The 26,356-nt window shown below is 43.4% G+C and overlaps 1 protein-coding gene across 5 annotated transcripts; it reads left to right on the top strand.

Annotated features, from left to right (window-relative positions):
- The first annotated feature begins 5,641 nt into the window (after nucleotides 1-5,641).
- picalmb (phosphatidylinositol binding clathrin assembly protein b) lies at nucleotides 5,642-25,734 on the top strand. 5 transcript variants are annotated; one of them, XM_070969615.1, is made up of 24 exons: nucleotides 5,642-7,635; nucleotides 12,827-12,969; nucleotides 13,065-13,140; nucleotides 13,238-13,340; nucleotides 14,094-14,187; nucleotides 14,350-14,461; nucleotides 14,553-14,659; nucleotides 14,745-14,786; nucleotides 15,303-15,314; nucleotides 15,894-15,979; nucleotides 16,175-16,298; nucleotides 16,386-16,519; nucleotides 17,015-17,115; nucleotides 17,291-17,443; nucleotides 17,857-17,940; nucleotides 19,332-19,424; nucleotides 19,659-19,769; nucleotides 20,746-20,862; nucleotides 20,984-21,014; nucleotides 21,135-21,234; nucleotides 21,388-21,447; nucleotides 22,378-22,482; nucleotides 22,866-22,971; nucleotides 24,263-25,734. In XM_070969615.1, exons 1-23 carry the CDS (start codon nucleotides 7,506-7,508, stop codon nucleotides 22,956-22,958), a joined length of 2,211 nt encoding a protein of 736 aa, XP_070825716.1. In that variant the 5' UTR covers nucleotides 5,642-7,505; the 3' UTR covers nucleotides 22,959-22,971; nucleotides 24,263-25,734. The 5 variants fall into 5 exon arrangements, with proteins under 5 accessions (XP_070825716.1, XP_070825717.1, XP_070825718.1 ...); XM_070969616.1 differs by lacking the exon at nucleotides 15,303-15,314; XM_070969617.1 differs by lacking the exons at nucleotides 15,303-15,314; nucleotides 17,291-17,443; nucleotides 17,857-17,940.
- The last annotated feature ends 622 nt before the right edge of the window (nucleotides 25,735-26,356 follow it).

Genomic DNA, 26,356 nt, shown 5'->3' on the forward strand with positions numbered 1-26,356 from the left:
TGCCCCCTTTTACCTGAGACGCTCATGTTGGCCCAAAACCTCTATTACTCAACCCCTTTTAAACAGAGGTCACCCCTCTTTCCAGCTCATTTCATCCCACTCCCCTCTCTCTACCCCCATTTCTATTTTTTCTACACCTGTTTACCTGTTTCCTGCCTTTTCCAGAGTAATTGGTTGGGACCCCTCTCCAACCTGCTTTGTGACGACAGAAAAGTTCAACACTGTGGCATGTAGTTTTTGTTGGCATCAAGGACCTAAACTAAACACAACGTCAGCCTTGATGAGAAAGATAGAGGGGCTCATTATCCAAACACTTAGACAAAAACCCCGCTGCAGTGCTGAACATGGGAAACTCCGTCAGATCTGAATGATCTGGACAAATCTTTTCACAGCGCCCAGAAACCTGAGCGTGCTCGGAGGGTTCCCACTCGTCTCTCCTCGGTCTGATCTCCGTCTGTCAGCTCGCACAAACAGTGGGCCTCAGCGGGGGGGGCCCGTCCTGGGAATTAAGCTGTCATCGGCTGCTGCTGCGGCCCACATTCACATGAACATAAAAGTCAACTCACGGTCTGATGCAGGGCTGTGTGTGGGTAATTGTGATGCACAAGGCATCACTTGGAGTAAAGGTATTCAGTGGTGTGTGCGGCTCCATCACGGTGTGTTCAGCGCCGCAGAGGGTAAAAGTGGAATCTTGAGTCTGTCTTACACTTTGTTCCTCTGCCTCGAGATAACCCGCTCACCTTTGATTTTACTGCAGTCTGTGTAACAAAAACAATATTAACATGTTGAACTTGTACCAGAAGAAAGAGCTTCTTCCTCTCCTGCAGATTTCAGATTTCTTTGACATTTAAACTGATCTACACAGAGCTAAAAAGGCGGAGAGAGTGGTGTTGGAGCCTTAAAGGATATTTTTCTAACTGTCAATAAATAAATCCTGTAAAAAGACCTAAAACAACAGTTTGTCTCCCAATACTTTCCAACTTATCCTGTCTGTGGCTCTCAATCAAAGCCCATTGGTTTCTACAGAGGGCATAAATCTTTAAAGACGACCCACAAATATAAAGTTTCATTCTTTAAAAGAGGCTCTGTAACTTCCTAAAAAACCTTGACAATGTAGTTTTAAGCAAACGTTACGCAAGCAGGAGTAAAACATTTGTTGGGAACTATTTTCAATTGTATAGTGATACACACAATGCTCTTGAGCATTTACAGCAGCAGGATGGGGTTTGTGGGGTTTACTAGCATAAACTACAGTGCCCATGTTCATCACGGTGAAGGAGCACGTCACCCAGTGTGACAGTGGGGCTCACTGAGCTCTGTGGCACAGAGGAATGAGATTACCTTTTGGCTTTGTTTACAAAGTCAATACTTTGCAGAAGGATCAATTCACTGTTGGTTTTGGTCTTTTTATATCGAACAGTGCCTGCCTTATCCTATGAAAAGTCATTTTTTGAGTAAAACCTCAATTTGCTATGTTGCAAACGAGAGAAAAGACTATAAGCAAAGCACCAAGAAGAAAAAGCCAAAAAAGAATCCAATTTCTGACTCATTTGACTCGTGGTTTCGATCAATAAAAATCTAGTTTGTTGCTGTTTGATTGACGATATCACCAACGGCTTATTTTCTTTCTTACTTTCATCTCTCGTATTATTTTTCTTTCGCTTTAAAGTCTTTCCTTCAACAGAAAGACACAATGCTGTGCAGCAAACGGTTTCATTGCCTGTTTTCATTGGGTGCACTCGTGCATATGCAATCTGTCTTCATGGTCACAAGGTCCATTTATTACCTTCTCTGGATCTTTCAATCGTATCACACAATCTTCCTCAGCAGATGGAGTTTGCCAAGTTGTCATGGAATTGTAGACGTTCCAAGTTCCTTTTTTTTATAGCTCTTCTTTCAATTATTTTTCAGAGAAATCTGAAAAAACAGATGCTGCATTAGACACATGAGCAGGCTCAAGGCTGGATTAACCACCAGTCAAAGTAGGCATTTTCCCTGAAGGCCTCAAACTGCCTGGATGATGATTAATATATGGTTATTTGTTTAATTAGAAAATATTCAGCAAGCATACATGTTTACCTCAGTCCTGATGCCCTGTCTTAGAGCAAGGCTCTCTGTCAAACTCTGGTATTGATACCTTTAATATTTGAGTTCATATTATGTTTACACAAGCCTTTTGCCAGACAAGAACATCAATATTGGACAATGGTGCAAAACTCCAGAAAAAGAGCAAGTGCTGGATGCCATTTGGTGCAGACATTCATTGTCTTTGTGTTCAGTGTTAATAATAATTACTGCTTTCCACCATATCTGTGTGTGGTTATAGCAAAAATATATATGTATGGTTCAGGGATGGTGGAGGGAAGGCAACTACAATGCCTGATGCAGGTTAGGAAAACATTGTGGTTAGTCACAGTGGGAAGAAGACAGGTGTAAATAATCAAATTAACGAGGCTGAATTGCATTCAGCTGCTTTAGTTTCAGAGTCCTGGTGTGGCGCATGCTGACTCACTGCCACCAAATGTGTTTCAGCTCTGGAAAGCAAATGAAAAGCGGAAACAAACATCTCAAATATATCATGACGCAGATGACGTGTGTGACTTAAACATTACTGAAGCTTCCACTGGAGGAGAAAACATCAGATCTGTGCAGAGCGATGAGGACGCCGTGACCTTCCCAGATTCAGACACAAAACAAACAGGACTCTCATATCTGTGCTTTGTTTTCATTGTTTGAAGGTTGACGGGACCTCTTTCAATCGCCTTCTTCTTCTGCGGCGGTTTAATGGCATCAAAATTAGTGTCACCACCAGTTTATCTCACTGTGTTCAACTTCTGATGATTGCATAACACCTGAGGATTGAAATATGCATTTATTTGCATTTTCTTTTACCAACTTACCAGAAATTAATCCAAAGTTTGGCCTAAGTGTGGACAGAAAATGTCACAATGAGACACTTAAAAAAGGACAGAGCTTTCATCAATGTTATGAGCAACATTAGTGCTTTTCATACACTAACATCTACAAAAGTTCTATTTTTCCAGTGTAGAAATACTGGCTGGTTTTTGGGGCTCTGGGCAGAACAGGTTGTTCCTTTTTACCAGTTCATTTTTACCCTGGGGCCATCCCAGCGGCTTGATGCGGCCTAGTGCAGGTCCAACTCAATTGTTTCATAGCTTCAAAACATTTCTGTAACTTTGGATGCATGTTGTTTTTTTAATCTGTGTACTTTCAATAAGTAAAACTTTTTGGGTGGGGGGGGGCTGAATTCACATCAGCTTTCTGGAGAACAATAGGCATGTTTGTGTATGAACGCATAGGAACATTATATGCTTCCCACCCACGATACAGTTGCCCTCGTCTAACACGTCTCCTGTGTGTCACTCGTCCTGGCCTCACGTGTCAGACCCAGATCTTGAAGCCATACAGGAGCCTGGGGCCCCGCAGAGCCCTGTGAAACATAGCTGGCTGCAGGAGTTTGCTATTCATGGCTGCTCACCTGCCCCTCTGATGAGGTAGGGCTGAAATCAAATATGAAATGCGTACAAGCAGACAAGTGCCATTCAGAGCAAACAGGATCAGATGGCTACATACACGTGAAATGAATACATATAGTGAACTCATTACCATCCTGCTTATTTTACAAATCCCACCCAGCAAATGACCTATTTAGTCAATGTATAGCCATGTGCTCTACTTCTGTGCTTTGGTCACATGACTTTCTTTAAGATATACAGTGAGGTCTGTGACAAAGCACATGTCCATACAACCAAAACAATGCTCAGTGTCTTCTATATCATGTGGATTTTCTTCATTGTAATTTCATCATAAATTAGCTGTTAATTTGACATTAATATCACAGCAAGATGCAGCAGAAGCTCCATTTCTTCACCACATGTTGGACCTTTTCTCCCAGATGACAGGTTGCAGGAAAACCATCTTTATCACACGCCATAATACCTGGAGTCACAACTCTCCTGAGCTTAGTGAGTGTTTCCCGCAGGTCGTTGTGCTCAGAGACTTTAAATGGCTCAGGACCAACCGCCACACTTAGATCTGCCTGATAGAGCCGTCCCTATCTGATCAACCCGAAACATCCAGACTCGACAAACAGACATCTAAATCGCACAATCTGGGCTGCATCACAAAACCGCCTGTAATCTGACGCTCCAGTTTTAACACAGGCGGGAAAGTGAAGCCCTCATCAAAGGCCGTGCTGCGATTTGATCCCCATTGAGTAATGTTTACAGAATCCACAAACCTCATTTCTTTACCTCAACAGAGGGGTAATTGTACAATGTACTTTGGTATAAAGATTGTTTGTTTGTTGCCATAGATTTTATTTGTAGCACAGATTAAAATGCTGTACATAAACCATTAAAAGGGGCAAAATATGATCATTTAATTATAACAATGCACTACTGATGCAGTTGCTAAAAAGAACAGTTCGTCTCTCAAGGTGATTTCTCCTGAAAAATGAGAATAAATAAATCAGTTTTATTTCAAAGCGAGAAGAATTTTCTAGAGGCCTCTGTCTGCATCTTTTGTTGGGCTGGAAACTTGTGAAAATTCCCAGGTGAGAGGAGAAAACAACAGGCTTGACTTATTGTTTATGTATGAAACCCTACCCTGTAAGAGAACAACATGAGAACAGCACTGCTTTTCTTTTAACGTGACCTTGTCAAGGATATCACTCAGAGGAAACAAGCGATGTGTGTGTCTCATCCAGTTCATATATCCACTTACGGACATTTGGACTGAGGAAGTCAAGATGCAGAGTAATGCAGATTCATACATTTATGTTGTCATATAATAGAAATACACTTTTTTGCATTTGTGAGAGTAAGATATGATTTAATGTTCTTTTAAAACTAATCCAAAAATAATACTAAATATATTATATATTATAATTTTTGGATTCTTAATGTATTATTTTTATTGTTGTGTGATAATAATCATTTGTTTGATTTGGTTTAAATGAATCTGTGAGCAGGATAATAAATCCTGAAGTTTAATTTATAGTAGTATAGAGTAGTGAGCTGTCACAGAGGTGATTGTGAACTTGAGGGTCAGTTTCATTCAATCATGAGGTTCGATCTTTCGGGCACTTGCAGACAGATTATCAATCTGTCTGCAAGTGAGCAACATGGTGGACTTTATGTTTGGTGGCACTGTGCTGCCCCCGTGTGTTCATTGTGTCACACTGCACGACAGCTGCAGCCTCCACTGTCAACGCCTCTGCTCTGGAGAGTAACTAAGTACATTTACTCAAATACTGTCATGTCATTGTTATGTATTATTATAGATTAGGCTCCCCGGTATATATTTTCTTTACAATTAGCTCCATCTTTACCAGCTGCAACGCTTACACGTCCATGGTTATAATCCAATATATATAATATAACATGAATTATTTTTGAAATAGGTCATTTTGCATAATGAGTACTTTTAGACTCAAGTCTCTCTGAGCTGAACCACTGTCTCATCATCATAGAATAAGACATAAGAGTTTCGATTTACTTGTTTCAAAGAGGGACTTCAAACACCACATTATGTTTACATCAAATCATTTGGCACATTCTCTGAGTAAGGACAAATTTTCTGTGAAATACTGAAATATTGCCACACCACAATCAGAATTAGAAGTAACTTTATTGGCAAAGAAGTTGGTCACACACAGAACGATATTTACTGGACAGAAACACACATACAGCTAAAAACAATGACAACAAAGGCAAACAAAGGCAGGTGAACACAGTCATTTAACTCTAATGCACATACATAGATATATATTAATATACTGTATATAAAAGGCAACAATGACCAACACAAGTCAATTGTCTCTTTAAATTATAAATACGATTGCAAAGATTGCAATTAAGAGAGCTGGAATAAATACTGTATGGTTGATGTAACAGATTACTTTAAACATGAAGCAGGTGGAGATGTTCAGTATGCATGTAAACATGTGTCATTAGATGTATACTTGACTTATAAAATATGTAATTTATACACACAATGAGTATTTTGCGATGTTTTCTTACACATTATGACTGATTTACGTTCATCAGAGTTATGGTTGATGGAGGGAAACTGCAGCCTGTGTCATCCTGGACCCAGCGGTGGAAGAAGTACCCACATCTTTTACTTGAGTAAACTTAGCAATACCAGTGTAGAAATACTCCCTTACAAGTAAAAGTTCTGCAGCCAAAATCTTAATTAAAAGTAGAAATGTATTAGCATCAAGCATACTTTAAGTACCAAAAGTAAATGTACTCATTATGCAGAATGGCCCATTTCTAAAGAATATACATAATATCACTGTCTTATAATTATTGATGCACTACTGTGTTCATCACTTGTTCAATCTATCAATCAATTAGTGCTGCAGCAGTATTTTGCAGTAATAATCTGAATCTGTGTGGTAACTAGTGACTGAAGTTGTTAAACAAATGTAGTGGAGTAAAAAGTACAACATTGTAGTAGAAGTAGTGTAGTAGAAGTTGCATAGACCAGGATGCTTCTAGATGGAAACAAGGATGTAAACATGTCGAATTTCTGGTTTAGAGACATTTAAAAGTCAGTTTATCTGTGATGCAAATGATGAAGATGAGTCACAGTGAGTCTCTTTTGGACTGTGTGCATTTGGACAAAGATGCAGCATCTCAAAGTCTTTCTTCCAGAGCTGTGAAGTCCCATGAAGTCCCCCTGTGGAAGAGTCTCGGCCTGTTGCAGCCTCCTCTGTCCACTCCTCGATCGATACCAGGCTTCATCCCTTCATCCAGGCCTCTGGCGCTCCTGTGACTGAGCACTTGTGCGTTTCCTCCCCTCCTCCCTCCCTCGCCTCCTCCGGCTGGACTGCGGTCAGTTGCTGTTCACCTGCACCCCAGCGGGCCTTATGGGAGCTCAGCGGCGGATGATCTGATCCAGGGTCTGCAGGGCGGCGTGCTGAGCGCAGAGCGGAGCGGAGCAGGCCCGCCATTTCCCCTCCTCTGTGCTCTTTTTCCTTTCATAGCGCTTTAAAGCCGAGCAGCGGCGGCAGCGGCAGGAGGAGGAGGAGGAGGAGGAGGAGCGGCGGCGGCGGAGGCAGGCAGGAGGAGAGACGCAGGGATCCGGTGTGCCACATCGGGATGAGAGCGCGACTGAGACCCGGGTCGGATGAGTCAGCGAGTGGATCCCGCAATCACGGCATCCCTGAGATCTGAATGAAAGCGGACGGAGCCGAAACCAGTCTGACATTTCATTTCTTTGGCTCTTGTCAGACTCCGCTCCTCTTTATTCCGCCCTCCCCTGGTCCGCGTCTGCCATAGCCGAGTTTTGATTGTTATTTCCACCAAGGTGGGGGAAAAAGGGGGTCCCGGCAAGGTTGCGGAGGAGGTGGAGGGTTTCTTTTCTTTTTCTCCTAAGCTCGCGCCCGCAGACAGACCCAGGCGAGGCTTCAGTTTTTAGAAAAAGTCTGTTTTTTTTCTGTTGTTGTTGTTATTGTTGTTGTTGTTGTGGCGAAGATGTCGGGGCAGAGCATTACGGACCGGATAACTGCAGCCCAGCACAGTGTGACGGGCTCCGCCGTGTCCAAAACAGTGTGCAAGGCCACCACGCACGAAGTCATGGGCCCCAAAAAGAAACACTTGGACTGTGAGTACCCTTTCTCTGTTTTGGTTCAGCGGTGTTTCCAGTTAAATCACCGCAGCGAAACGCCGCTGAGTTATGGCGATGGAGGAGCTGCAAGGCCGCAAAGCCTCAGGACAAGCTAATATGCTACTGCTGGTTCATGTCATGGAGATTATATTGTTTTTACGTCGAGGACAGGCCTCGCTCACACGGTGCTGCGCATAATTAAGACGGTTTAAGAGCCGTACAAAGCTTTATGAGCGCTCACAAGTCATGATATATTCATTTTGTGCCATCAGTTGCTGTCAAACTAGCATGTCTGGCTGGTTTTGTTCAGCCAGCTCTCATGTCTTTCTCATATTCACTCATTCATTTGCAGCTTGGACGTTAAGATCTCTAAGCAGCACATGAGGATGAGCAGATATTTGGTATCTTAACAGGAAAAGCTTGTATAAATGAGCCTGAGGAAGAAGGGGCCCCAGCACTCACAGGCCCTGAATTAACATTTCCAGGAAAGCTTGCAATCATCTCCCATCATCCTGGCGCACCTGCAGCAGCACAAGTGTCTGCTTCAGCAAATGGTGATGCTTCGCACACAATGAGGTGACACCGTGAGGGCACAGATGGCAGCTTGTGGCTACAAAGGAGGAGTTTCCTTCCCTTGACTCAGGACATCAGACTCCCGTGTGAGCCCTGACGCAAGCGTAGGAGCTCAAATCCTGGCGTGATCATTAGTCTGATGCACTCCCTGTCAGAGGAGCCGGTGCCCGTCTGTGCTTCCAGATGCGGCGGTAGATTTTCTGCACATCGATCTGCACTCGCAAATGCATGATGGCAGTAATGAAAGTGGTTTTATGAAGGCCCTGCGTCATCCTAAGAGTCCAGGAGAAAGGTGTGTGCTGCGTCTTCAGGCTCCAGAGGAAGGTGGTGGTCTGTGGAGCGAAGCAGCTTAAAGAAACCAACTGGCTGTCATGGGGAAATATTTTGGCTTGATGCTAAAGTTGCAGGTTCCACACCTGTTGTGCTGCTCAGGTGACTCCCCTGAGGTGAGAGGAGTGAAAGCTGGCAGAGTGAAGCTCGGTTGGCTCATCGTGACTGAGTCTGACTGAACAGTGTCCTCTTGTTACGTGTGAAGGAGCCTGGATGATGGCAGCTGGAATAAGTGAAGTCAGCTTCAGGGGTTTAGGTTGACTCTTTAACTCGGCTTAATGTTGTCTGACAGAATAGAAGCAGTTATTTTATTTTAACATAGTTTCTATTGGAAATGTTCTTTATTTCAGCCAGTTGTTTCTACTTTCATACTGTCCGATTGAGTGGTGTCAAAAAGGTAAAATCTTGTGTTTGGAGATGACTAAAGTCAAAGTCCAGGCGTCTGAGCGGTGCAACAATATCACAACAAAAGTCATGTCCATAACGTTAGAGCAAGGTATGGGTGAGGCCAGGTGTCCGATCTACGGAAAATTACTGGTCTGTAATTAAGGATTTCAAACCCACTTGTTGCTCAAGCTGATTAATGGACTCAACAGGCGGACTGAGATTCTAGAGATCATTTTATACCATTTTAGTTCTGATTGGGAGTTACAGTCGCCTTAATTATGGGTGTAGGAGAAAACAATCATCCATCATCACATCAACGATCTAATGGACAATCAAGCCTTCATATCTGATATATGATGCGCACACAACCCAACAGGATGCGATCATTTAACATACACTGGACTGAAAACAGTGCAAAGACAATATGTTAAATGTGTCACCTCATCAGCTTCATTGGTTTTTGTAAATATCTGCTTATTCTGAATTTGATATCAGCAACACATTTCAAACATGTTGTTACAGGAGCAGTAAAAGACTGGGAAAGATGTGGAATGGTCCGAAAACACCTGTTTGGATCATTCCACAGGTAAACAGGCTCATTGGTATCAGGTGATAGCATCATGATTGTGTGTGAAAGGGGCATCCTGGAAAGGCTCAGTCGTTCACAAGCGAGGATGGAGCGAGGTTCACCACTTTGTGAATACATGATTGGATAAAGGATGTTACTAAATGAGCTCAGGAACAGTTTGTGAAGCTGTTGTCAGTAAACACAGTTTGTTTGCTCGTGATTCTGTTTGGCGACAAAACAGTATTGAAGTTTAAATCAAAGTGAGAAGAGCTGAGCAGTAATTCAGTCCAGTTCAGTCTGCTAAATGCTTTCACAAATCAATTGATTAATCATCAGGTCTTCAAAGGTGGTGAAAGATGCCCTTTAATGTCCAGAAGTCCTCTGACATACGACAGAGAAAAGCAACAAACCCTCTGATTCGAGAGAGTGTTTTTGACACTTTTTTTGTTATTGTGCCGAAACCAAAATGACATTTGTTCATCACATTCAACAAATCTAGAAGCACTTTACATCTAAATACAAGCAGTCCGAGAAGAATTTGGCTTAAAAATGCTCTAAAATTGGCGCAGTTTTGATTGAAATACGAAACTATCTGACATGTTTACAGTCAGCGTTTCTCAGAAAACACGTTGTGTGAATTCTTGAGCTCCAACAAATGTGTGAAACACGTTTCCCTCCGCATAAAACATTTTCAAAGGCAGGTTTTAGCCAGCATTGTTCACATCCACGCTTCTTAGCTTGCTCTCTTCTTCACAGTCTCTGCTGGCTCTTTCCTTTGTGTCTCGGCGCGTCACTGCCACCTGTTGGTGGGATGAATCATGGTAGAACTCTGTTAACCTCATGGAACCTTTAAGTAAACAAGTTTCTGATTGCTTTTGATAATCAGGGCTACAAACATATTTTGATGAGTAACAAAAGAGTGCTGAGGTTTGATATCCAGCCCAAGACATAATCAGAATGATTAATCAATATTATAATGATACTGATAAGAATCGGCTACCCGACAGTTACTTCTCACTACTGTGTGTGTGTGTGTGTGTGTGTGTGTGTGTGTGTGTGTGTGTGTGTGTGTGTGTGTGTGTGTGTGTGTGTGTGTGTGTGTGTGTGTGTGTGTGTGTGTGTGTGTGTGTGATCACAAACTGCCTCATGTCTCATTCATATGTAACAAAACACCAAACATTATCATAATGAACGTAGTCAACAAACATGGCTGCTGTTAGCGCTCACGGCTGTCAAGCTAGCATGTTAGCGTTTGGAAATCTTGGCTTCACTTTCTCTAAACAGGCGAGGGCTGAATGAAATGGCTGGATGGGTTTATTACAGGCCTGCAGAAGCTGCTGATACTGGATTTTTTAAAAAGTTTTTTTTAATCAGATCATTTGATTTATTGTTTTCTGTCAGGATATAAAGAACATGTATACAAATACAACAAAAATGCTTCTTACCCACTGCAACCAGCTGAACAACCCTCACATCACCCTCCACTACTGTGCCTGCTAAAGTCTTATTTTCAGGTGATTATGTGCTAATGAAAACATACTTACAACTTATTGCATTTCTCCTAATAGGTCCCCTTAAATCCTGCACACTGGACCTTTAAGTCGAGTCGTGTTATGACACTATGATCATACTTCAGTATATTATTTCATAAAATAATCTCTAAATCAATCAGTTCATTACATCAGTTTGACATTAAATATTCTCATAAATAAAAGGCATGTACTGAGGACATATTTTCAGTAATATCCTGAGTTAATTGTGATTTATATTGGCTCCCTCCACATCAACCTGCCTCATAGTGATTCTATTTAAAGTAGCATTAATGTTTTTCTGCAAACTCTTAAGCAGCATCATGACACGTACATGAATGCATTTGTGTCCTGTGAATTCATTAGACTACAAATCGTTAATGTCAACCACTGTGAATATTTCACAGGCTGATTGTAACATGACAGTGCTGTCAGTGCATCCACCTCCCCCATATTCCTCTTCCTCCTCCCTGCTCGTCTCCTCTCCATCATCTTCTTCTTCTCTGGGCAGTTCAGCCACCCATGCTAACTGCTGCTGCTGCTGCTGCTGCTGCTTCTTCTCTGGAAGGTTATCCTGTCCTACTTAAAGTCCCCCGCCTTTTGAAAAGTCAAATATAGGACAGAAAGGGAGGCCCAATTACCCCGTCAGTCTGATCACTGCGGTGAATGGCAGGGTCATTAGCACTGCTTTGACTAACATCATTCACCCAGCACATAGATGAACGCATGAGCAGAGGAAGTGGGACAGATCGTGGATGGTTAACATCTGAATACCCTGCACTTTATGTTGGTCTGCTAAATGGATGTTGTGTTGCCATTAGCAATTAAGATGATTGGTATCAATCAGGGCTGGGCTGATGTTAACATTTATGTCTAAAGTTTTATCTAAGGTTTAACGTCAAAGTAAGAAAATAAGATTTCGATCTGCTGCAAGTTGAGAAAATACCAAAATCAGGTTCAAAATAACATGCCCACGTTCATGCAAATGTTTCATAATAAAAGCCTTGTTAAAAAGTGCAGCGTCTGTCCACTGAAACATTGAGGGCTTTTAATTTGAAACACACAGGAAGCGTTCAGTTTGTATTAACACTAATGCTGTGACTTAAACAGAGCAAATGGGAGCGAATCAAAACGTGGCTACTGTACTTAGTCTGCAGAATAATGTCCAAAGTCCTTTTCTCTGATCCACGTCAGACCTAAACCGCGTCCATGCCACAGAAGCAGGCCCTCGTTTAGGTGCGAGCTCCTCGTTTTGTCTTTCTCTTTAGAAATTATCCCGTTCTGTGTCGTTCTTTGACTTGGACTTTAGGTCCCTGTCCTCCATGTTGATCATTAAAGGGCCGACGGCTCGAGAGCTTCTTCTTCTTCTTCTTCTCTGAGAATTTCACTTCCTTTAACTTCAGATGAGCCCTAAAGAACAGAGGAGGCAGCGTTCACGACACATTGAGCATTACCTGTTATCGATTGATCTGCTGATTATTTTCTCGATTGTGTGATTCATCATTCGCCCTGTGAAATGTCAGAAAACAGTGAGAGTGACACGTAATAATCTGAGATTAAAGGCTGGGAGCTGGACATTTCATGCATTTTTGCTTCAATGATTGTTGACTGATTGATCGTTTCAGCTCTGTCTCATTCCTATGCGAACGTTTCGAGGTGTTTCAGCTCGAGCAGCATCCCTGCATGTTTTGGTGTTAACAATTGAAACGCAATGCATCGGAGAAGAGACGTTTGACGTACTTCGTTTTGATTCGACTCAAGCTGAGCGTCGTGATCTCACCAGCTTCTCTCTGTGTTTCAGATTTGATCCACTGCACCAACGAGATGAACGTGAACATTCCCCAGCTGGCCGACTCGCTGTTCGAGAGGACCACCAACACCAGCTGGGTGGTTGTGTTTAAGTCTCTTATCACCACACACCACCTCATGGTCTACGGCAACGAGGTGAGGAGAATAAGAAAACCTCTCAGGACATTTGAGCTTCAATGAGTCATTAATCCAGAGTGTTATCACGTTTAACCATTTCCCTCCTCCGGCAGCGTTTCGTCCAGTACTTGGCTTCAAGGAACACACTATTCAACCTCAGTAATTTTTTGGACAAAAGCGGTTTACAAGGTAACTCTTTGACTGTGGTTGTTCTGAATTTCTGCACCATTTAAAGAGAAATGATCGACGTAAAGGTGAATGTGTGCGGCGCTGTTATGTGTTCCAGGTTACGACATGTCCACGTTCATCAGGAGGTACAGTCGATACCTGAACGAGAAAGCTGTTTCATACAGACAGGTTGCCTTTGACTTCACAAAAGTTAAACGCGGGTAAGAGCTTCTGCAGCGTTAAAACTATGAACATGCTGGTCTGCAACTACCTGTGTCCATTATTGGTTATTATACCATGGTCTGGGTGAATACTCAGTTCTGATTGGCTGCAGGGTGTCCCTTAAATAGTGTTGTAGGACACCTGTTAAAAACGTTCCGGTCAAATAGCCTGATTGTTCTAAATTATTGCGCTGGCTCAAACACTGGTTGGTAACCGTGGCAACAGAAGCTCAGAACATACGTTAACATACGTTATTTCACAGTTTATTCAGCACAACAGCAAGACAGTAGACAACATGAGTGATTTTATAGTTTCCTTTAACCTATTTGGTGAATTTGATCATTTTGAAGACTGGGATGCAGCAGAGGAGAAATAGAGAAGAGAATATAAGAAGATACATACTTTAACATATCATGTGAAAAACTTAAGATTTTAACAGTAAAAACAACATTAATGTATTAATAATTGATTTAATATTTATTTCTTTTGTAAGTGACCATGGTATAAGCGGGATAATGCCCGACGAGGTGTCCATTATCAGAAATGAATGGGCGACATGGAGGCGTACACATATCGTCTTTTATAATTCAACTGAACGTTACAGTGATAGTATATTAATATCAAACATATACACGCATCTGTTAGCGTCCGTTAGCAGCTGCACTGCTCTGCTCATCCGTCTCTGCCTCCTCTCCATGTCCCCTCTCTCCCCGGCGTCCTCTCCTGCTCCGGCTCACCACGTGTCCGCGCAGAGTGGACGGCGTAATGAGGACCATGAACACAGAGAAGCTGCTCAAGACGATCCCCATCATTCAGAACCAGATGGACGCCCTCCTGGATTTCAATGTGAGTCTGAGGTGAAGCCTCCCACAGCTCACCGAGCGAAAGGCTCGTGCGGAGCGCGCGGATTGCGAGATGTGTTTTCTGTTGACGCGTTGTTTTCCACGTCAACAAAAGCACAGCGGAGAGGCGGGGAGATAAATGTGTCGGCTGATTGCTTTCCCTCAGGTCAATGCCAACGAGCTGACTAATGGAGTCATCAATGCAGCCTTCATGCTCCTCTTCAAAGACTCCATCAGGCTCTTTGCTGCTTATAATGAAGGCATTATCAACCTGCTCGGTAAGACCGCCTCCACTTTCAGCGGTCTCTGTGCTTCCTCTTCATTCTGCTGTTGTTCATTCCAGTTTTTTTTATTTTTATCACCACACAGAGAAATACTTTGACATGAAGAAGACTCAGTGTAAAGAAGGTTTGGATATTTACAAGAAGTTTCTCACCCGAATGACCCGGATATCAGAGTTCCTCAAAGTAGCAGAGGTACATCTGGCTTGTCTCTTCACAGATGCTCCCGCTGCTGTGAAAACTTCAGATTTTAACCCGGTCTTCTCTCTCGTCATAACAGCAGGTGGGCATTGATCGAGGAGACATCCCGGACCTTTCGCAGGTGAGCGCAGTGCAAAGCACAGCTTCTCCACTCTTTATAGAGAGCCTCTCCTTGCTCCTTCCTCTTATTTCCAGCTCTAACTCCTCTTTTTTCATCAGCTTTGTCTTTGTCGAGTATAGCCCACGCAACACAACAGCTCTTTAAAATAGGACACTTTGCATGAGTTCCTTCTTGAGCGCATGTTTGCCAGAGGAGGTGGTCTTCTTCTCCTGTTCTGTCCTTTTTCTCCCTCTTCTTCTTCTTCTTCTCCTCCTCCTCCTTTTTCTTCTTCCCCCTTCTTTCGACAGTAAATAAAGGTGTTTTGAAAGTAAGCACTGTAATTGCGCCCCGCTCTGTAAGCCTGCACAGTGACAGTTAGATGTTTCCTCATTAAAAATGAAGCGCACACGCTGTTGTGCCGCTGGGAACCAATTTTACATAAATATTTCACCCCCGGAGAACTGCGGCTAAAATGCATTCCCCTCTGACTGTCACCACCTTTATATTCTGTATTTTCCCCTTATCTTTCCACTTCAGTTCACAGTTTGTGTAAGTACTATCATTTCACTCTTCTTCTGCTGTTTGTCCGTGACTTGCTTCAGTGTTGTCTCTTTGCATGCCTCTGCTCTGACTCTGTCTCCCACATCGTGGTGAAAATCAGTTGAAGGAAAAAACGCTCGCTGTGGTAAATTCTGTTCTCTTTGCTCACGTTACTGAGGTGTGATCCAGTGTAGCTCATCTACTGTAAAATGGCTGCCCCGTTGTGCTTAGCCACGGCCAGTTCAACAGCGCCCAGCTTGTTGAAGGTGCCGTGGTGCAGTACGTCATCCCACACTGACGTTGCTCTCATCCAAAGTAGCTTTTTGGCTGGAATGCAGTCATTGATCAGTGGTGGATAACCAATAGCCTAAAGCTGGTAGTTTACCTTTGCGGAGCAAATATTCACCTCCTAATGTTAGAAATCAATTGGCCGTCTACACCTTGGTTTTAGTGGTGTGGTCTATTTCATGGCGTGAAGTGTTTTCTGTTCCATCTATCTTGGTTGCCCACCGCTGTCCTTTCTAGTCTTGATGTCCATGCTGACTGCGCCTCAGGAACTTGCTGACAGTGTGTTTCCTGTCATGACAGGCTCCCAGTAGCCTACTGGAAGCTCTGGAGCAGCACTTGGCCTCTTTAGAGGGCAAGAAGGTCAAAGACTCCACTGCAGCCAGCAGGTACGTTAACCCTCCCATCACCATTTCTGACTTCCTCTCATCTCTTCCTCGAGTCCGTCTTTTTCCTCGAGTGCTTCACAGTCAGCTGACAAGCTGGTAATAAGACGGCTTGAGACAAGTGCGCACTGGAGATAATAACCAATAAAATGGAAGAGAAATCATTCACTCCAGTGTGAATTTGTGTCTTTCCTGCAGGGCCAGCACTCTGTCAAATGCAGTCTCATCGTTGGCCAGCACGGGGATGTCTTTCACTAAAGTGGACGAACGGGAGAAGCAGGCAGCTCTGGAGGAGGAGCAGGCCCGGCTCAAGGCTCTGAAGGTAGCTCTGCTGTTTGGAACGGAGCTCTGATCGAACATGTCTGCAGTGTCTCTGCTGTGTTTGAATTTAACCTCCCCGCTCATTCAGGAGCAGCGGCTCAAAGAGCTTTCCAAGAGGCCCTCCTTCTCCACCACCGATACATCGCCGATCTCCACCACCGGGGGCACTATCAGCACAGCACCAGCCATCGACCTCTTCTCCACACCCAGCTGCTCTAACGGGTACTGCTCCGATCTACTCTGTGTCCGCTCCTCGCTTTTTAAATATACGTTTTAGAGAAATTTTTAACTATTTTATGCTCAAGCTACTTTTCAGTCCTGTAACATCCCCACCCTGTTTTTGTTTCTACTTTTTTTTGGCCTCTTGACAGCAGCTGAGACAAGATGTGAACAGGATGTTAACACATCCTCACTGTGTTAAGCAGCTTATTTAGACATCCAGCAGTTGCAGAGTAACATTATCGTTCATTTGGAGTTGTGTTTCTGGTCGCCTGATTAGTCCAACATCGACTCCCCGTTCTTGGTCTCCACCAACTCCTGAGGGAAAAAATCTGGCTCTTTAGCTGCTAAATGCTTCACTATGTTCACCAGCTAGCTGTTTGGTGCTGAGCTGGTAGTGAACAGTGGTTAAGCTAAACAGCATTTTGGGATTTTTTCAGGCTTTTGCACCAAACTTGGTTGTAAAGTCTCACAAATGTTCCTGTTTTTCGTGTGCAGTGCAGTGAAGATGGAGAGCGACCTCTTTGACCTGCAGTCAACTTTCCAGGCCTCCGTGCAGTCGGGCTCATCGGGGCTCCCAGTGGCAACAGCGTGGGCAGGTAAGGAGCCGCCTCCTCCGCCGCCTCCACCCAGCATCTGTGTTTCTGGACTTGGGTGACTTGTTCTGCATGCTCTCCTTCTCTTGTTGTTGTCTGACTCTGATGCCCACCTCTTCCTCTCCACTCTGTTCTGTCTTTTTCTTTTTCTCTGTCTCTCTTTCCTCTGCCTGCCTAGATCCTTTCACCTCTGCTGAAGCTGGAGATGATTCCATGCCAAACCTTAACCCTTTCCTCTCAAAACTCGTTGTCGATGCCACTCACTTACCTGTCGTGTCTTCAGACGGTGTTAGCTTTTCCTCTAGGACATCTGGTCATGAAATGTTTGGTGGTAACGACTCATTTTGTTTCTCCTCAGAAGTCTTGTCGCTCTTGTTCATTTCTCTGTAGTCACTGATGAGCATGACTAGCCTGCATGTTTACTGTGCTGCTGTAGTTTGAATGTTGATTTGTGCAAATGTCTAAATGATCTTCTGCTCTCTGTCTGTGCAGTGCACCCCATTGCAGTTCATACCAGGCTCAATTTGTGTTATTTTGTAGAGAGAACACCTCTTAATTGCTCTTATGTCTTAGCCGGGACCCTCCATGTCCCCCTGTAGAGGCCATACACCCATTTTGCTTTACAGTTACCTTTCATCCTCTCTTTTAATGAACAGTTTGGTGTTGCATTGTAATTCAAACATGCCGTAGAGCTTTAAGTTGAAACCTGTTCTTCTTTTACCAACACTATTTTTGATTCTCCAGATCGTTACAATCCCTTTATTGACACAAACTCATCCGTTTCAACCAATTACAAACGCACAGTGCGGATAGAACACTCCGTCTCAGGTACTATGATGGCTCGCCATCTCAGCCTATGTTTCCTGAGCCCTGGCAAACATAGGATCCTATTCAGTACCGCCAGGGCTCTTATTTTGATATAATGATAGAAATGTGGACATAAACTAATATTGGAGGAAAAGTTTGACATTTTTGGAATCACACGTATTTGCTTTCATGACTGGAGTTACAGGAGAGGCTTGATAACAGTCTCAGTTTGTCTGCTGCTGCATGAATATCATTATAAAGTCACATATTATATGAGGCGCATACAGTCTGTGTGGCAACCTCTGGGGCTGAAGCAAATGGAAGTGCCAAAAACTGCAATTCCTCGAATGTCCACTTGAGGCTGGCTCCAAAAGCAAGTCTTAAAGGCTTAAAGTTATGCTTATTTATGGGTGTGACCGCTTTGATCAACAGCTAGCAGCTAGGTTTGAGCAAACAGGCTTCATTCGGCCCACCTCAGCTCCACCTCTTTGCCCATTTTTTTCGATTAGCTGATGGTTTGGTGCAGTCAGACACAGACAAGGTGCTACTGTGCTTCACAATGGCTCCTCAGAAACCTGCAAGTGACTTCACAGAGACTGCGGCCATGTTTTATACAGTCAGTGATGCAACCGTGATTAAGTCTGGACGCTGTAAAAAAAAAAAACAGGATGTGATCATTAGCTCATCCTTTTTGACTTATACTCGACTAAAAACAGCACAGAAACTATATATTTAATGTTTTACCTCATCAGCTTCATTGATTTTTGTAAATATCTGCTTATTCTGAATTTGATGCAGAAAACAAGTTGAGACATGAGTAACTTAAGACTGGGAAAGATGTGGAATTGATCCAAAAACACCTGTTTGGATCGTTCCACAGGTAATCAGGTTCATTGGTAACAGGTGACAGTGTCATGATTGGGCCTGAAAGGGGCATCCTGGAAAGGCTGTTGATTGGTTAGTATAAGAGCTGGACAGAGCCAGGCTAGCTGTTTCCCCGTGTTTTCAGTCCTGAGTCTAAGCTAAGCTTATTCAGCTGCTGGCTGTGGCTTCATGTTTGCCGTGCAGACATGAGAGAGATGTGTCTTCTTCTCTAACTCTCGGCAAGGACGCAAATATTTTCGCAAATGTCAAAACCTTTCCTTAAATCCCTCCCTCTTGGCTGTTTCAGTACTTTTCTGCACTATTTAACCTTCTACGACTTAAATATATGCTTAAAGCAGCCAGGATTTAACAAGTACAAACCTGTTAGACATGTTAGCTGTCTTTTTCCTGCCTGTATTTCTGTCATTTCCCACCTGTCTCTGTGGCCTGGCCTTGAAATGCCTTTTCGTTTTGCTCTCTTTCTTCCTCTCTCTCTCTCTCTTTCTCTCTCTCTCTTCTTTGTCTTCCTGCTTCCTGTGGCGTGTCAGACTCCTTCTGTGGTCCAGTGTCCATTGCCCAGCACCTCCCACACCAGGCTCCTTTCCCCACTGAGCCCTCTACCGTAGCAGGTCTATTCAGAGGTAGAGTACTGAAGGCTGTCTGTCTCTCCGGTACATTCGGCAGTAGACCGATGCTAGTTTTCTGCTCAGCGGAGGATGCTGTGGTATTCAGCTCTCTGTTCAAGTAACAAGTGATTGATATATGGACACTGTACTTAACGTGGGCCGGTGCAGAAACGTCTAAGCGTTGGTCAGTTTTCAGATTTCACCGCAGCTCTGTGACTGCAGCCGTCTTCTTTCTCGTCCCTTACGAAGGATACTCAACGCCACAGGCTCCTCCACAGCAGTCAGCAGGGGGACTCCAGGTGGACTTTGAGTCAGTGTTTGGAGCCAAAGCCGCCGGCAGCAACAGCCTCAATTCTGATGGTGAGGATTTTGCATGGACATAGAAGTGAACGTGCAGCAGGTTTCTGTGTTTTTAGACATGTTTAAATGTGGTTTGCAGGTGGTGAGTCAAATTTAAAAGAGGAGGAACAATCTGAAAGGCATTGTTCATACGGTCCTGTGATTTTTTTTCAAACCATTATATCGTTTCTCTCAAAGGAAACCGCAGTGAGTCACCACTAGCTTTAGCCGACTGGAGAAATACCGGGGAAGTCATGATTTTAGACACGCTATCTGGTCCTGACGTCAGACCGAGCTGAGACACCTGCAACACTCAGCCCCGTCTCGCGAGTCGCCAGTAAAAGAACAGACTGTTGTCTTCTCTGCGCTATTTTTACCACTCCTCCATTAGGATCTGCAACCAGACCAAAAGTGCACAATGTCAGTCTTCCTGTGTTTGACCAGCTGAGGGAAAGTCGAGTTTTGCTTGTTTATTTAGTTCTTATTGAGTGTTAACTTATGTTTAAGTCCAAATGGATGTAATGGAGTGATATTGCTCAACCTCTCCTTTTCTAGCAAGCTGCCGTGTCCTCACGCTCAGTCCTAGAAGAAAAATCCTGAAATGCGTTTTGAAAAAAAAAAGGAAGGATTTTGGAGGAATGTGAGAGTGAATAGAGGCTTAAGAGTGATGTTTTTCCAGTGTCGCGTGAGTGCGTTCACTCAATGGCTCAAGGCTGGGGGCCTTTTTTTTTTTTCATTTCCTGTCTTCTCTTTACAGTCGGCTATTTAATAAAAGCATAAAGAGACACTGATTAAAGGCACCGTTTTGGGTTGGCTGTGTTTATCAACAGCATTTTAATATATGTACACAATCGTATCAGACTTTGTCTGACGGAGCGAGAAAATCCTGGACTCATTTCATTGTTGTCATGGTCAAACTGTGGTGATAAAATGAACAAAATGTCCAGAATGAATATTTCTGACCTTGTGAGGGTTTATTATCTCTGTGTTTCGTCAGATATCGCTGGGGGAATCCTCAAACCGACTCTCGCCGGCTCCAACCAGCCGTCCGGTCAGCAGCCAGAGAAGCTGGTGTCAGATGACCTTGACTCCTCGCTGGCCAACCTTGTCGGCAGTGAGTGCGGCGCTTTGCTTTCAGCTGCTCTAATTAAAGCACATGCTCGTTAAAGCACAAATGACCAAATATCCGCAGATTCATGCCCGACACCAACCCCCTCCTGAATTTTCTCTTTCAGACCTCGGCATTGGGAACGGCACAATGAAGAAGTAAGTGATGGATCGGCGCCACGTGGCTCGAACGCGCCTGCTCTGCTGTACTGAAACAACAGCAGAAGCTTTGTGCTTTCAGGGCCGTTACGAGCTAACGTCAAGTGTCTTAATCCACAGTGACATCCACTGGAGCCAGCCGGGGGAGAAGAGGATGACCGGCGGCACTAACTGGCAGCCCAGAGCGGCGCCGACCACGACCTGGAACCCCGTCTCGATGGTGACACGCGCAGACTTTTGGCTGTCGTGCCTCTGATATATTCCCGCCTTAATGGGCGTGGGCATCGCAGTGCTGCGCAGCTTTGTGCATATTTATTTGTTTTTGATGTCATTTGTGTGACAAATCCTCTCTGGCTTGTTTGTGTCTCCTCAGCCACCGTCAATCATGGCCTTCCCTGCCACCACACCCACAGGCATGATGGGATACGGCATGGTCAGTATAATGAAAAATATACAGCATGTGTAGATGTAGTAGCGTCCCAGGACGGTGTGTAGCCTCTGATCTGTCCTGGAAACAAAGAATTCAGCTTTATATTCTTAATGTTGCTGAATCTGTTCATGTCAGGTAAATCCCTCTGCTTTTTACAGCTCGTTGTTATTTAGAGAGTTAATGAAATGCACTTAAAGTGGGTCAAATGAGCCATTGTTTTGCTTTGTTTGGTTTTATAAATAAAATGACGGGTGGAGAATTCTCAATAGTTTTAATTTAAAGTGCACTCAGCTTATGAATATTTAATTTTACTGGCAGGCACAAGGTTGCCTTTATTATTTATTTTTGGATTTTGAAATGAAAATAAACTTTTTAATAACCTTTTTTCTTCACTGCAGAACAACAGGTACACCTGTTCTTCAGCACTGGTCTTGAGATGCTTGTTGTTTAGTCTTACCAGCCTTCATATTGTCACATGCTGCTGAAATTGGGTTGAAGAAAAGCCTCTATGTGTCGAATGCATTTTATTTAGTTTGGCGCCCCCCAGTGGTTGTATAGAAATTACTCACAGATGAAGCTGAAACAATCTGCAATAATTTTGAGTCATTTTTGAGCAAAAAAACGCATTTTTTTTCTGAAATGCAGCTGTTTTTTTTAACTGCATATTCATTTAAATATGTTATCTCGGGCTCTGATCAGTTGTCACTGTTTTCATATATGTTGCAGACCAAATTATAAATCCTTCAATCAAAAATTAACATATATATATATATATATATATATATATATATATATATATATATATATATATATATATATATATATATATATATATATAAATTCCACACATAGCGGCTTTAAATTTGTAACACAAATGAGGGAAATTCACCAGTACTGAAACAACTGCTGTCGTCTCTGTGCAACACGCTGCAGCCTCCACAAATGAGCTCTATGGGGATGATGAATCCACCCACCATGATGTACTCGCAGCCCGTGATGAGGCCACCCAACCCCTTTGGCTCTGTGTCTAGTGCTCAGGTGGGTGCACGGCAGTCTGACTGCTCCACCGAGCCGATGCACGACGAAGTCAGTATCTATTTGCACAGTTACCAGGTTGAGTAAATAGGTGTATCCATTGTGCTGACGTGTACCATAATTAGTCACTGTGTTGGCTTCAGTGTGAAAACCGCTGAAGATGACAGTTTTAACAGTGGACCCTTCACTCTTGAGCTGAAAGGGACAAAAAACTGAATCATCTCCCTCGTTTTGACTCCCTGGTTTCCCCCCAAGAACTCCTTTTTATTAACCCTTCTTTCACACGTCACAGTTTCTCCAAACTAATCTCATCCCGCCTTCAGTCTCTGTACTGACTCTGACTTCTCCTCTGGTCCTCCGACTTCCTGTATTTCTTCCTGAAATAGCCCTCCGCAGCCTCTAGTCCTTCCAGCCAGAGTCCTCTCCGAGCCCCCGGACAGGACCCGTTTGCACACCTCTCTCTCAAGGATTTCTTGTAGAGCATCTCTTTAGGTACAGCATGCTCTCTGCTTGCGGGTGCACCCGCATGCGTGTCATGCCCAGTTCTAACACCCTTATGTTTCTTTTTTATCTTTGCATACTTGACGTATCTTTCTGATTAGATGTGGCATGCACTTTTCTCATGTATTCTGTTTAATCTTGACCTTTGTTGCTTGGATGTCCTGCCTGTTTTGACGGATCCATGGTGTCTTTAACGTAGCCAGACTCACGCTGACCCTTCGTTCTTCCGCTGTCATCACACATTATTCAAACCTGTTTTCTCTGAACCTTTTAGCCATTGTTGAATTCAATTAGCTGACTGTTCGCTAAGCTCTGTCCCCTAAGTTACTGATGCTACTCCTCTTAAGCTTTCTGCTCTCTCGTGGCACATGTGCTTACAGTGATAACAGCTACAATTTGATATTCATGGAAACAACAGGACGCATATGCAGACAAAAGAAGTCGTCTCATTTTTAACTGCTTATTGTCACCGATGCTGGCAAATTTCAATAGCGATAGCCAGTTAGCTTTTCAAGCTAATGTTATCTCCGTGAGTTGGTTAAAATGCTGTCAAGAGTCTTAATTATGCTCTTAATGGCTGATGATGTCATGCTAAAAGGCTAACAGGCCCCAGCAGAGAAGTCGTCCTCCTCTCCAGCTGATCATCTGTTTGAAAAGAGGCAGCTTTGTTCTTGCAATGCAGAGCTGAGCCAGTCAGTCCTGCACGTGTGATGAGCAGAGAGTAACGTCAGACTGTGTGTTCTTACATAACCCTGTGTGGCTGCTTCACTGCTTGTTAGTATTTCCAACAACCGCAGGAGAAAAAGGCTTTAAGGTGAGCAAACCAGTGTGTGACTAAAGTGTCACTAGTTTGGAGTTTGTGACTAAACTACGCTTCATGTGGCCTCCTTTATCTGCTCCAGACCAGCTGATGAAAACTCAAATTTTCTTCTTTACTCGTTTTGCCACATTTCAAAAGTTCACCTCAAATTTGCTTGATAATGATATGGTCCTCCTCGGCCTTGAAAGTACCGCTAGGTTACTACTGCTGGTGCTAAGATAACTAGCCAGATAGGCTAGCTGTTACAGCTGAGATACTTTACAACTTTAAAGCTCGTAAATTTGTTTTTTTGGTTTTGAAAGACTAAAAATGGCACAACCTGTTGACTCCTGCTCTTTTCTAAAGCTCTGATTGGACAATGCCTCTCGGGGGAAGGGCTTAACAAACAGTCAGTTTGCTCATTACTTACTTCTCGCCATGCTTCGGCCTTTCACTGATCTCCTCTGTTGCCTTTTCTTGCAGATGCAGTTCATGTAATTTGAAGAAAAGTGTCTCTCGGAAGATGAAGCACTTAGCAGCAAAGCTTTGTCCTCGTTGCAGCCTAACTCTTCAGAGAAACATTCACACACCCCCAAATACAGACATGTCAAGAACACAATGGTGCAGCGACTGTCAGAAACCATGGTAACCATGTCCAAATGACGTTTGGCGATAGCTCACACCCATTATTCTGTAACTTGTCCAAGACGTCGAGTGATGCTGCTGTCTAAACCCCCTTAAAGAGGATTCCTTATCCATTTTACAGTGTGAGCTGTAAAGATAGTTATGGGTGCTGAGAAACTTTGATGTTATGTATTTGGACAAACTGTGGTTGGATGTAAAGGCTTGATGTTCAGCGGGGAGGGGGCGGAGGCAAAAAAAAAAAAAAAAAAAGAGCGGTCCTTCCCTTTCTTGATCCGATCATCAGTCATCCATTCCCTGCAGTTATTTAACTGTCACTAAGTAGTGATGCTAATGGCGTTTACACCTGTTTAGTTTTGTCTTTTTTACCGTGTTTACAGTAGACATTCCTTGTGTGTTGTTTGTATTTATTTATGATTATTGGTTTAAGATCGGGGGAAAAAAATAATGTAAAATCTACAGTACATTGAACACCTGTGGGAGTGCTTCAGCATTAAACAAGGATCTCAGACCGTCATTGAGAGGTAGAGTTAAAAATAGCTATTATATAAATTACACCTATTAAGCGGAATGATAGAGCACTAAATATTCTACGAGTTTTGTGTTAAGAAAATTTTTTTACTAGATTGAAAGATTCCACAATCTCCGTTGTGCTTAAGTGCAGGGGTTAGAGTACGAGTCAGTTAACAGTATATAGTCGATTCTGTGCCTAGGGTTTTTTGCAATGGATCAGTTTCCTGTCTAGTTGAGAAAAACACTTCATCCACGAATCTGAAGCGTCGCACTGGGTGGTGGGCTCCATTTGCTTTAAGCTTGGCATGCCATTGACTCACTGACCGTATTCAAGGCTGCCTTTACTCTGAATGTGAAAGAGTTGTCTTCATGTTGCACACATCTTTCCACACTACAGTTCCTCGGCGGGAGTCGGGCCGCGGGTGGGGTGGGGGGGTTGGGGGGGGTTGAGAGGACGGAGTGTGTCTGCTTGCTGGTTCGCCGTCGCTACGCTAATGGGGAGAAGGGTCACAGATTTGATGTAAATTAATTGTATAAACGATCCAGAGGACCGGGGTGGCGTGGAGGAGCGCTGTTGATCGGTGCTCTGTGTATATAAAAACTGACTGTTCTTTGAGTTCAGAAGTGAAAGATGTATGAAATATGAAAGCAATTCAATCAAATTTGACTCTACCTAAGTTTGATTCAGGATATTCTCTGCGTTTGTCTCCGCAGAAATTTTCTTTATGTAATTAGAACGTGTAGCAGACAATGACTGAAGTCTTTTCTTTCTTTTACAAATAAAGAGCAGCTTCCACAAACTACTGCGCTGCATGTTTATTCCCGCATGATAAATCTGTTGAATTTGAGCAGCGTTTCATACAACTCGGACATTTTTTTAAAGGAGGGAGGTTCAGACTTAACTCTGCTGTAAGCTTAGAAAATAGTGTGTCACCCAAGCGACTCTTTAATTAAAACAAACGCAGCCTTGGTGTGAGTGGTTTTCAAACCTGAGGGATGAGGCTGGATTAAAAACACTTGGGGGGGGTCCCCATTGTGTCCCCATTTTCTCCACCTCTGTGTTCATTCTGTGAATGGACGCAGAAACATGGTCCCTAGTTTGTTGTGGCAATTAAGTAGTACGCACCAGCCAAATACACAAAATACTGCACGGCTCTTAAAGCCTCTGACGAAGGACCAAACTTTAAGTCGCCACAAGCTGAAATGTTGGTAACCCAGAGTTCTTATGTGTCTTCACAGCATGATCAGCAGTTAAAATTATCAAGTATTTCTCATGAAAATCACCATTCCTCTATAATATGCCAGGATGAATTCTCCAGCTCCTGTCGGCCTGGTTTCCAGCTGTTTTTATTCGTCCTCTGTGGAATCGGGTGGTAACACCGTGGAGGTGCCCTGAAAGGCCTGGAATCACTGTCTGGCTGC

The sequence above is a fragment of the Chaetodon trifascialis genome, chromosome 9 (genome assembly GCF_039877785.1).
Source record: "Chaetodon trifascialis isolate fChaTrf1 chromosome 9, fChaTrf1.hap1, whole genome shotgun sequence".
NCBI classification, from domain to species: Eukaryota; Metazoa; Chordata; class Actinopteri; order Chaetodontiformes; family Chaetodontidae; genus Chaetodon; species Chaetodon trifascialis.

What these genes read in the sequence shown, in the direction of transcription:
- picalmb (XM_070969615.1), top strand. Translation starts at nt 7,506, where the DNA reads ATGTCGGGGCAGAGCATTACGGACCGGATAACTGCAGCCCAGCACAGT. An exon ending in AGTTCCTCAAAGTAGCAGAG is followed by an intron (nt 14,660 to 14,744) that starts GTACATCTGGCT and finishes TCGTCATAACAG; the next exon opens with CAGGTGGGCATTGATCGAGG. An exon ending in GGGAACGGCACAATGAAGAA is followed by an intron (nt 21,015 to 21,134) that starts GTAAGTGATGGA and finishes CTTAATCCACAG; the next exon opens with TGACATCCACTGGAGCCAGC.